This window comes from Hippopotamus amphibius, chromosome 4, assembly GCF_030028045.1.
Source record: "Hippopotamus amphibius kiboko isolate mHipAmp2 chromosome 4, mHipAmp2.hap2, whole genome shotgun sequence".
Taxonomy (NCBI): Eukaryota; Metazoa; Chordata; class Mammalia; order Artiodactyla; family Hippopotamidae; genus Hippopotamus; species Hippopotamus amphibius.
In genome coordinates this window covers 182,775,871-182,788,671 of record NC_080189.1, presented here as the reverse complement: position 1 = coordinate 182,788,671, position 12,801 = coordinate 182,775,871, and the positions used below count along the sequence as shown (strand labels likewise).

The 12,801-nt window shown below is 40.5% G+C and overlaps 1 protein-coding gene across 2 annotated transcripts in view; it reads right to left on the bottom strand.

Annotated features, from left to right (window-relative positions):
• EML1 (EMAP like 1) overlaps positions 1–12,801 on the bottom strand; it is a 203,164-nt gene that overhangs the window by 90,198 nt on the left and 100,165 nt on the right. For both annotated transcript variants that reach the window (XM_057731976.1, XM_057731975.1), the window contains exon 2: positions 3,130–3,312. In XM_057731976.1, coding sequence (XP_057587959.1) covers positions 3,130–3,312 — 183 coding nt within the window. The remainder of the gene's footprint in view (positions 1–3,129; positions 3,313–12,801) is intronic.

Sequence of the window (12,801 nt, the reverse complement as noted above, 5' to 3'; positions counted from 1 at the left end):
ATCTTTCCTCTCTCTCAGGAGGCCTTGAACTTGGTCTGTTAGTGAATTATCTTCATGAGACTGCAGTTCTCATGGGGGTACTAGTTAAGTCACATGAAGAATGATGATAAAGTAAGTCAAAGCTTAGATGTCAGGATGCCTTTCTTCAAATAAGTAAAGTACCATCGTGAAAAGGATAAGAGCTGTTATCCATGGTCTCCCAGGCAATACTGAGGCCTTTGAGTGGATGCTGAGGTCTCACAGTTTGGGATGGCCATAGCGTGGACGCAGTGCTCACCGTGCACTTACTTTGAGCTGACCCACACCGATGCTCACTGCCTCCCAAGGTGGCCTGTTTCTCTGTGGCACAGCCGTCCCTGTCACTGGGCAAACAGCACAAAGATGTGCACCAGAAGCGCGAAACACTGAGCCCTAAGCTTCTGTCAACTAACCTTGGGGGACGGGGGTGGGGAATCACTTAATATTTAAAAATTATGATGCCACATGTCCAGGCTACTTCAAGTCTGTATTAGGACGGCAAGCCCAAAGAATGGCAAGAGATAATAATAAGGTGGCCTTGTGAGAACCAAAGGAGGTTTGTCTCAAAGCCATCTTGTCTAAACATCCCCCAACTAAGCCACGGCTATGAGTGCCAGCCATCCAGGTAGAGGTGGACGCACCGCGCCCACCCAGCACTCTTTGAAAGAGAAGCAGCGACCCGGAGCTTCTGGTGGAACCACTCCTCCTCCTCCCCTCCCCTCCGCTCCCACCACCCTCTAACTGCATACAAGTAGGGAAAACCACGGCCCACTGCAATCAGGGCATGCCACTCACCAGCTTTCTTACGCTCTTTTTTTCTATTTCTTGATGTGACTTTGGCTATCGTGCTTTGGTTTATTTTCACTTTTGAAAAGAATGTTATAAAGAAACATCAGATCTAAGTATGAAAAAAAGTTAGAAGTTTCCAAAATTCAAACTTTACTCTTAATCAAGAAAATAAAACTCTTGGGCGGGCCCCTTGTATTATTTTTCCCCTTCCTTTTCTAAAAATAGAAGTTTTAGAAGCCTGAAGTTGTATATAAAGCAACGACTTCAAATGCACCCTTTAGTCATCAGATTTATTTCTGGAAAGCTGAGTAGGTCAAGAATACCTAGAATAACCTGGTTTCTATTTAAAATACCCTAATCGCTTTGTAACTTAGGAGAAAAAGATTATTTCAAAGGATCATCCAAAATGTAGACATCGCCCAGTGTGTATATCTCACATGGAGCTGGCGATAGTTACCATGAAGGACAAGGAAATAGATTTCTTTCAATAGACGTGTGAAGATGTATCCAAGACCAGAGAAAAAACTAACATATGCAACTGTCAAGACAGTACCCTCTCCTGACTCCAAGGAAAAGATGGTAACTGTGAAATAATTTGTTAAATGCAAACAAAATAAGAAAGTTAATTTCAAAGGGACATTTACATGCCACAGACTCAAAGTGTTTTAACCAAAAGAATTTTACAGCCAAGATGAATTCCGTTTTCTAGAGTTTGCCATGAGGAAAAGAGGTCTGGCAAAAGATAAGCAATGCACATTGGCTGAAAGCAGATGTCAGGGTACTAACTAGGAGGAGAGACGCTTTTAAGAGGCATTTTATTTCCAAAATTGTAAGAAGAGGGTCACTACAAAGTTACTTAAAGCACAAATACTGCTTTTGTTTTGTTCCCAGGCACCACTGGGAAATGAAATGGTGATTTAAATGTGCCAGAAATCCACTATTTATAGGTATAGAATTCTGTCCATAGGCTATGTTCTTCTGGACAAAAGAAAAAGGGATTTAAAAAAAACCCGGAGGCTTTGCCCCGAAGAGATTACTAGCTAAGAAGGCGAGGGGGGGAGGTGCGGCGTGGGGGTGGGGTGATAGTTAGTGACGAGTCTCAGGGTTCTGAGCAAATTAGGGAGGCGCCTGCCCTCTCTGGGTCCCAGTCCTTGGCTCAGAGCTCCACATGTGGAACGTGATCAAGTGTCTGCTGTGCTGAACCGGACGACAGTGTAAACTAAGGACAGAAAGAGATGAGAGTCACCACAAGTTTCCGGGTGGAACAGCCTCCACAGGGGCCCAAGGACTCGTGCTTGCTTTTGGTTTGGGGTATTGTTTTGCAAGCTGGCTCTATCCCAGCGAGTCTGGAGAAACGCTGTTCTCCCGTTCACTTCCTCGATGCAACCAGCATTTACGGATCACCTACAATGGTGCACCTCTGGGCTACAATCCGCCAACGTCCAGCCAAAAAATACTGTCACGCTTTGTGTGATGATTTCAACAATCCTAAGACTGCATCACTGTTTTTCTAAGCTGGGGTTCTGTCTCAGTATTAAGAGAGCAACGTTTCTGCTGGAGCAAGAATCTGTCACGAGCTACCATGTGACCCAGCAGTCCCGCTCCTGGGCGTATATCCGGAGAAAACCATAATTCAAAAAGATCCATGCACCCCAGTGTTCACAGCAGCACTATTCACAATAGCCAAGACATGGAAGCAACCTAAATGCCCATCAACAGAAGAAAGAATAAAGAAGATGTGATACACACACACATGCGTGCACACATACACTAGACTATTACTCAGCCATAAAAAGAATGAAATGATACCATTTGCAGTAACATGGTTGGACCTAGAGATGATCATACTAAAAGTAAGTCAGAAAGAGAAAGAGAAATACCGTATGATAACACTTATATGTGGAATCTAAAAAACAATGATACAAATGAACTTATTTACAAAACAGAAATAGACCCACAGACATAGAAAACAAACATATGGTTACCAAAGGGGAAAGGGGTGAGGAGGGATACGTGAGGAGGTGGGGATTAACATATACAACTACTGTATAGAAAACAGATAACCAACAAGGACCTACTGTCTATACAGCACACGGAACTCTACTCAATATTTTGTAATAACCTATAAGGGAAAAGGATCTGAAAAAAATATATATATATACATACATACAACCGAATCACTTTGCTGTACACCTGAAACTAACAAAACACTGTAAATCAACTATACTTCAATAAAAGAAAAGAATACTTAGAATGGAAAAAAAAAAGGCATGTGCCAGGAGTCCGATTCCCCTGCTGCTCCTGTACATCTCGCATGCCCACCTTTGGTAGGTCCTTTCCTGTTGAGCATGGCCTGCTGCTCCTCAGTGATGTTCAGCCGCCGGACCACATCGGCCAGAGCTGACTTGAGCAGCTGGATGTCGTCTTCCTGCATCTGGACTCGCTGCTCCAGGGAGGCGATGCGGTCTGTCACCTCCATGCTACTGGCAGCAGAAGCGCTGTCATCTAGACCGAGGGAAAGGGACAAATGAGTCTCAAATGATCCCCAGAGAAATCAGACTACGAAACACACACCAGCACATTTCTAGAACACAACAATATTTTTAAAACTGGAGACCACTGCTGGTAGGCAGAAATCGTGTGAATTCTTTTATTACAGAACTGCAGTGCTTCACTCTGCGACTGTCTTTTCATTCTCTAGGTTTGTGCTTTTGGGTTTTTTTAAAACTGTGGTTTTAATTGCCATGATATTTTTCTAGATGCAGGCCATTTTCTTTTCTAGGATAACAGAGAACCTCGGAAGTAGAGCAGCTATTAGAATACATCTAGTACAACTTCCCACACATGGCAGAAATCCACTGCACGGTCTTCTAGCTTTTGTTCCAATGATGCTAACTTACAGGCCAGTGAGATAATCACAGCGCCATACCACCCACTGGTCAAGACCTTTAAGGACTGGCTAATCTGGCAAAGTAATAGGAGTGGTCAAATCTGTTTGGTAAGCACATCCCTATAGCTAGAGTCATCATAGTGTCTTATCTAGAGGCACTAACTCCCAATTCCTTATCAAGGTCCACCAGGGCCCTCCACGATCTTCCTTGCCTCTCCAACCTCATTTTAAATCCTCTTCCCTTCTCTTCCCATGCTCCAGCCATACGGTCCTTTCTCTCCTACTTTAGGGATTTGGTATCTGTTGTTGCCTTTGCCTGAAGCATTTCTCAACCAGATTTTTTCAGGACTAAGTTCTGCTCTTTCAGTCTCAACTCAAATGGGAGTTTTTCAGAGAAACTTGCTAGTAACCTTCTCTTAAGTTGTTTCTTTCAGTCACATCCACCTTATTTCTTTCTTTCATAGCATCACTATGACCTAGAATCATCTTGCTTGTTTGTTTACTATGTCTCCCAACTAACACATAAGCATCATGAGTCTCTTCTGCTTCCGGGTATGACAGACTCCTCTTGGACAACAGCCCTTGCAGAAAATAATTGTTAAGCCTGGAAGTTATACAAATAACAGCAGAAGTACTGGAGCATGGACACAAGCATATAGACTCTGGTGGGAGTTTGCACTCACTTGGTGGAGGGCAGTTGAGAAACTACAAGTAAACTCCCTTTTTCATGGCTTTGAGCCCAGGGCTAAGTCGTGCACACAACTGGGGTGAGGACACAGTTGGAAAACCCTGTAGTCTTTCTGTCCTTAAAAAAAAAAAGTAAAAAAAATAAAAAAAGTGAAGTCTGAAAACTGAACACTGGAGAGAGTGGGGAAATCCCAGAAGGAAAAAAAACTAGAGAGGGGATCCCCAAACTGGCTCCTTATATCTCTGACTGACCTGTGAATTATACATGCATGGAACAGACTCAGAGCAGAGCTTGCAGTTCAAACCCAACCAAGAAAAGTACCTGCTGAGACAAAGAGACAACACTCATCATAGAAAAATAACAGAATACAGAATCTCCACAACTTAATATTCATAATGTCTAGGATACAACTCAAAATTAGTAACATACTAAGAATTAAGAAATGGAACAAAGTCTCAGAAGAAAAGAAAATAAATTGAGTTCAATTCCAAAATGAACAAAACATTGGAACTAACAGATAAGGAATTTAAAATGGATGTCATGACTATCATCTATATGTAAAATGAGTATTTTTTCAATGAATGAAAATTTCAGAGAGAAGTGGGAAGTATTGGCAGAAAATACAAATGAAAAATGAACTGAATGGAAATTTGAGAACTGAAAAATATAATTTCTGACAAAAAAAAAATTCACTAAATGGAATTAACAGACAAGACAGAGGAAAGACCAAGCCAATCTGAAGATAGATCAATAGGAAGTATCCAAGGTGAAGAACACAGAAGAAAAAAACTAATAGAGCCTTGGGGACTTGTTAAGACAATCTCAAATAGTCCAAGATACATTTAATTGGAATATAAAAAGAGAGAGAGCAGGACAGAAAAAATATCTGAAAAAATATTGGTCCCAAATATCCCCAATTCAATAAAGGACAGAAATGTAAAATCATGAAATGCTAAACAAAAACCAAGCAAAATAAATGCAAAGAAGACCACCTCAAGGTATATCATAATCAGGGAATTCCCTGGTGGTTCAGTGGTTAGGACTCTGAGCTTTCACAGCTGGGGGCCCAGGTTCAATCTCTGGTCGGGGAACTAAGATCCCATAAGCCACACAGCATAGCAAAAAAAAAAAAAAAAAAAAGAAAAAAGCAGCAAGAGAAAAACGACATATTATATACAAGGAACAATAATCTGATGAACAGCTGGTCATCATAAACCACGGAGAGGAGAAGAGAGTGAAGCAGCATCTTTAAAATACTGAATGGAAAAAATTCAACCCAGAATTCTACATTCTGCAAAAAAAATCCTTCAATAATGAAGACAAATTAAGGCACTTCCAGATCAATGATAACAAAGAATTTATTGCACGTAGATCCACATTACAAGAAGTTAAAGGAAGTTCTTCAGAGTAAAGGGAAACTGAGACCCTCAGGAAAAATGAAGAGCACTGGAAATGACAAGTAGCTGAATGAGCTCAAGATTTTTTTCCTTTTTGCATTTTCCCTTTATCAATAATATTCTTATAAACCTATAAACTTTTTAAGACAAAAATTATATCATTGTCTTACAGGGTTTATAAGGTATGTATATCTAACGCATATAATGACCATAACATGAAGGATGGGGATGATATGGATCTATAAGGTTGCAAGATTTCAATATTTTGCACAAAGGATACATTATTCACTGTAAATGATCTATGAAAAGTTAAATATGTATACTATAATCCCTGGGAACTACCAGAGAATCATGCAAAGAAGCATAGCTAAAATAACCAAGAGAAAAATTAAATTCAAATTCTATATTCAAATAATCCAAAAGAAGGACAGCAAAGAGAAACAGAAGAACAAAAAAAAAAAAAAAAAGAGAGAGAGAGAGAGTGAGAAAAGTAGAACACAAAAATAAAATAGTAAATCCAGACCCAGCATAGCAATAATTACATTAAATGTTACATTAAAGCAATAACTGCATTAAACACATCAATTAAAAGGCAGAAAATGTCAGGAAAAAAATCAAGACCCAACTGCATGCTGACTATAAGACACACACTTTAAATACAAAGACACTGATAGTTTGAAAGTAAATGAATGGAGAAAAAGATACAGCATGCACACAGTAAACTTAAGAAGGCTGAAGTGGCAATATTAATGTCAGCTAAAATAGATGTCAAATAAAATGTATTACTAACTATAAAGAAGGACATTTCATAATGAAAAAAGTATTAACTTATCAGACAATAATAAGTGTGCCCAATAACAGAGCTTTAAAATACATGAAACAGAGATAGGATTAAGGTGGTGGAGTAGGAGGATGTGCGCTCACTCCCTCTTGCAAGAGCACTGGAATTACAACTAACTGCTGAACAATCATCTACTGAAAGACACTGGAACTCACCAAAAAGACACCCCACATCCAGAGACAAAGGAGAAGCCGCAATGAGACGGTAGGAGGGGCACAATCGCGTAAAAATCAAATCCCATAAATGCTGGGTGAGTGACTCACAAACTGGAGAACAGTTATACTGCAGAAGTCCACCCACTAAAGTCAGGGTTCTGAGCCCCACATCAGGCTTCCTAACTCGGGAGTCCAGCAAAGGGAGGAGAAATCCCCAGAGAATCAGACTCTGAAAGCCAGCGGGATTTGATTGCAGGACCTCCACAGGACTGGGGGAAACAGAGACTCCACTCTTGGAGGGCACACAAAAAAATGTGCTCACCAGGACCCAGGGGGAAGGAGCAGTGACCCCATAGGAGACTGAACCAGACCTACCTGCTGGTGTTGGGAGGTTGCCTGCAGAGGTGGGGGGCAGCTGTGGCTCACCAAGGAGACAGGGGCACTGGTGGCAGGGGTCCTGGGAAGTGCTCATTGGTGTGAGCCCTCCCAGAGTCTGCCATTAGCCCCACCAAAGAGCCTGTAAGCTTCAGTGCTAGGTAGCCTCAGGCCAAACAACCAATAAGGTGGGAACACAGCCCCACCCATTAGCAGACAAACAGATTAAAGTTTTTACTGAGCTCTGCCCACCAAATCCGATTAAAGTCTTACTGAGCTCCGCCCACCCAGCCCTACCCACCATCAGTCCCTCCCATCAGGAAGCATGCACGAGCCTCCTAGATAGCTTCCTCCACAAGACGGCAGACAGCAGAATCAAGCAGTATCAGCAGTATTTTGTCTTGTGGAACTGAAAACCACAGCCACAGAAAGACAGAGAAAATGAAAAAGCAGAGGACTTTGTACCAGATGAAGGAACAGGATAAAACCCCAGAAAAACAACTAAATGAAGAGGAGATAGGCACCCTTCCAGAAAAAGAATTCAGAATAATGATAGTGAAGATGATCCAGGACTTTGAAAAAAGACTGGATGCAAAGATCGAAAAGTTTACCAAAGACCTACAAGAATTAAAGAGCAAACAAACAGAGATATGCAACACGACAACGGAAATGAAAAATACACTAGAAGGAACCAATAGTGGATTAACTGAGGCAGAAGGGCAAATAAGTGACCTGGAAGACAGAATGGTGATAATCACTGATGTGGAAAAGAATAAGGAAAAAAGAATGAAAAGACCTGAAGACAGCCTAAGAGACCTCTGGGACAATGTTAAACGCACCAACATTTGCATTATAGGGGTCCCAGAAGGAGAAGAGAGAGAGAAAGGACCTGAGAAAATATTGGAAGAGATTATAGTTGAAAACTTCCCTAACATGGGAAAGGAAATAGCTACCCAAGTCCAGGAAGTGCAGAGAGTCCCAGGCAGGATAAACCCAAGGAGAAACATGCCAAGACATATAGTAGTCAAATTGACAAAAATGAAAGACAGAGAAATGTTATTAAAAGCAACAAGGGAAAAACAACAAATAACATACAAGGGAACTCCCATAAGGGTAACAGCTGATTTCTCAGCAGAAACTCTGCAAGCCAGAAGGGAGTGGCATGATATATTTAAAGTGATGACAGGGAAGAACCTACAACCAAGAATACTCTACCCAGCAAGGATCTCATTCAGATTCGATGGAGAAATCAAAAGCTTTATAGACAAGCAACAGCTAAGAGAATTCAGCACCACCAAACCAGCCCTACAACAAATGCTAAAGGAACTTCTCTAAGCGGGAAACATAAGAGAAGAAAAGGACCTACAGAAACAACAACAAAACAATTAAGAAAATGGTAATAGGAACATACATATCGATAATGACCTCGAATGTAAATGGACTAAATGCACCAACCAAAAGACACAGACTGGTTGAATGGATACAAAAACAGGACCCATATATATGCTGTCTACAAGAGACCCACTTCAGACCTAAGGACACATAGAGAATGAAAGTGAGGGGATGGAAAAAGATATTCCATGCAAATGAAAATCAAAAGAAAGCTGTAGTAGCAATACTCATATCAGATAAAATAGACTTTAAAATAAAAAATGTTACAAGAGACAAGAAAGGACATTACATAAAGATCAAGGGATCAATCCAAGAAGAGGAGATAACAATTATAAATATATATGCACCCAATATAGGAGCACCTCAATACATAAGACAAATGCTAACAACTATGAAAGAGGAAATGCAAGGCAGAAATAGAGACACAGGTGTAGAGAACAAACACAGGGACACCAAGTGGGGAAAGCAGGGAGGGTTGGGGGGGAATGAACGGGGACATTGGGATACCAAATTGTACACTCTAAATACATGCTGTTTATTGTCTGTTAACTGTATCTCAATAAAAGTTCTTAAAAAATAAAAATAAATAAATGAATAAAATACATGAAACAAAAATTGACAGAACTAAAGTGAGAAATAGACAATTCCATAATTATTCCTCAGAATTTTAACACTCCTCTCTCAGCAACTGATGGAACCAATAAAAACAAAATCAGTAAGGACACTGAAGATCTGAATAACATTATAAACAACTTTGCCTTAATTGATCATGTATAGGAAACTACACCCAACAATAGGAGTATGCATGTACACTTACCAAAACACATCATATTCCAGACCATAAAACAGACCTGAATAAACCTAAAGATTGAAAGAGTATGTTCTCTGACCACAGTGGCAATAAATTAAAAATCAAAACCAATAAGAGAACTAGGAAGACCCACAAATATTTGGAAATTAAACAACACACTTCTAAATAATCATGAGGTCAAAGAAGACATCACAGCAGAAACTAGAAAATATTTTCAATTGAATGATAATGAAAATGCAACATATCAAAATATATGGGTTGCAGCCAAAACAGGTATTTGAGGAAAGTTAATAGCTTTTAAACCTCTATTAGAAAAGCAGAGGATTGTGACATCAATGATTCTCAGCTATCACATTAAGTAACTAGAAAAAGAAGAGCAAATTAAACCCAAATTAAGGAAAAGGAACAGAAAGAACAAAGAGTAGAAATCAATGGAATAAAACACAAACAATGAAAAAAGTCATTGAATACAAATGATACCAAACTTGTACACCAATGTTTATAGTGGCTCCATTCATACTTGGTAAAAACTGGAAACAACTCAAATATGCTTCAACTGGAGGATAAATAAACTGTGGTACATCCATTTGGTGGAATACCACTCAATAATTAAAGGGAACAAATTATTGATACATGCAACGATTTGGATGGATGTTAAGGGCATTATGCTGAGTGAAGACAGCCAGTCTCAGAAGGTTACAAGTTGCATGATTCCATTTATATGATATTCTCTAAAAGACAAAACCATAGACCCGTGGTTGCCGAGGGTTAGCGTAGAGACACAGCACAGGGAAGTTCTGGGTGTGATGGAAATGTTCTGTCCTGGTGGTGGTGGTAGTTACATGAATCTATACTGTGTTAAAATACACAGAATTCTCTCAAAAAAAGCAGTTTTGTTAAATAACATAAATAAAACAACTTTCTGAGAGTTCAGGTGAGATAAAGTCTTCCTGTTGGCTTTGTCAGTGAGAGGTTATTATTTTTGCTTGTTGAAGTTGGTTGCTTTTATACCATGAGATTGCAGCAAAGAAATATTTCAATGAAAACTGAATACTTGTTGTTCACTGGAAAGAGACCATCCTTAAGTTCTAGATAACTTCTTGTGAATGGACCAGTGTTTCTGTGGGATTTCTCCATTTGTCCTTTGACCTGGATGGGAAAGCGGGAAAGTCCCACTTCATAATGTCAAGCCAATTGGAAGGGAGAAGTGGGGAGGGTAAGAAAATGTTTTATAACTGTCTTCCCTCTGAGAGCAACTACAGAGCTGACTAAAGTCTTGTTTGTGTAAAGTGGTCATGTGCGAGCCTGGGCCATTGCAGACCTAACTGAGAAGGTTTCCTGCCTCAGGAAGAAGGTGGTAGGGGATGGGGGGTTCTAGAGCTAAGTTAGTGTGGGAGAGTACTTGCAAGTATATGCAGGACCAGCATATACTTCAGTCTTTAAAAGCATGAACTCTGATGTCAAGCTTCCTGGGTTCAAACTGCAGCCCTACTACCTACTAGCTACATGACACAGAGCAAAGTATTTAATCATGATATGCCTCAGTTGCCCCATTCAGGGAATGACAGCAGTTATCTACCTCAGGGTTGTTGTGATATTAAATGAGTTAGTATAGAGAGAGCACTTGGGATCTATTTTTGCATGCAGTAAATGTTCTACAATTGTAAGCTGTAAGTAAGCTATTGTTGTCATTATTACTGATAGAAATAGCCAAAGTAAATTCAAGTTTAACATTTTTCCATCTGAACACTGCGAGGCAGAATAGCACTGACAAGTTAATCTAGAAATTAGCGTTTCATTAATAACATGTTTTCTAAGTCATAAAAGAATCTAGCATATAGAATCACGTATTCCTTTGATCTTTTTGGGTTGTCCGAGTAGACAGCGGCTTTGAAGCGGGTGCTACACCCATCAATGGGACCCAAGCACACGGACTGTGGTGGCCAGCATAGGGGAGTGCTAGAGGGGAGTAAGTCAGCCTCTATCATCCAACCTGTGTTTTCAAATCAATATCATAACCTACCAAGTAAGACAAGGCAGGACTGCTCTATGATATCAAAATTTATGATGCAAAACAGCATCCCTGTGACCTCAGTTTGCACTAGGGATGGCTTTAACAAAACTGCATAAATCAGACTCTGTTTTAATTATATTGCCAAGTTTACATAAGAAAAAGTCTAATTCTAATCTTGTTCCCCCAAAACCCTTCAAAACCCAAAAACCAAAACCCTAACCACCTCAATATCTGCTTTCAAACAAGTGATTAAAAACTGAAATGTCTGATCTGCTTAAGAGAACCTCCATTTGTGAGATCGGCTGAAGTTTTCCCCAGGCCACAATCCTAGTCCCTCTGAAATCCTGCCAGCACCACTGCTTTAACCTGTCAGGGACTCTCTCACCTCTGCTCCTGCAGGTAATCACTCTCCATAACAGACTGGAAGCTTCTTGGCAGCACTGGGAGCTGTCTGAGGTTCTTAACCTTCTTGTGCACAGAGAAGGCCAGGGTTGTTCAAATGACTTTACATTCCAGTTCAGCTGGGGCCAAACTGATTAGCATAATGAAAAACAAAACCCAAAGCTTGGTTTAACCAACACAAACCGTTTCCAACCTCTGAATGTTGCACAGAAGTCTGGAGCACAGGATGGGAGAGTTTATCTGAATTCCATCAAAGAAAACCTCATTAGATGGGGAATCCAGCCTAAATAAAACCTTCACAGGTTTCTTATTTTAAAGTAATTTTCATTCCAGTACCTCTAAAATGTATCTACGCAGGTCATTAAAATGGTGCTAACGAGAGCTGCTTTATCTTTTTTTTCAAAGTTTTCACATTCTTTCAAGCATCACTGCACTTTGTGGTGTTAGGGGAGGTTTGAAAAAGTTGATATTAGTCTATATTTTCACCTCTTGAGTTCTGAACTAGAACTACTGGCTAGGGCTGTGGCACCTGCTCATTTCCTCAGGAAGGCATGGGGATCTATTTACACATGGCAGGTAGGGTGGCCCTTTATCTCAGTATTGGGTAATGATCTCTCAGATGGTGATCATGCTATGGGCAAGGGGGTAGACAGGATTTAATCTGAGGTAGAACCAGACTCTCAGTGGTGTGAGAACCTTAACGTGGATGTCTCAGGCGGCCAGCTTCTCTAGAAGATGCTCTGTATCCTCCTTCAGCAGCAGACCTTACTGGGGCTACAATTTCCAGCCTCCCGGCATTCTGTCAAAGTCCAAACATGGTTCAGAAAACTGGCTCTTGGAAAGGCTAGTAATCAGCATAACCTGCGCCGGACCGTCCGGGTCCTGGGGCTTTAGAAAGAACACTGATCTGGAATTCGAAGGCAGGGTTCAGTTCCTGGGTCTGGCCCTTATAAACTGTGTGGCCTTGGCAAAGGACTTCACCACTCCAAGCGTAATACCATAACTTGCCTTCTGAAGTTCTTGTGAGGA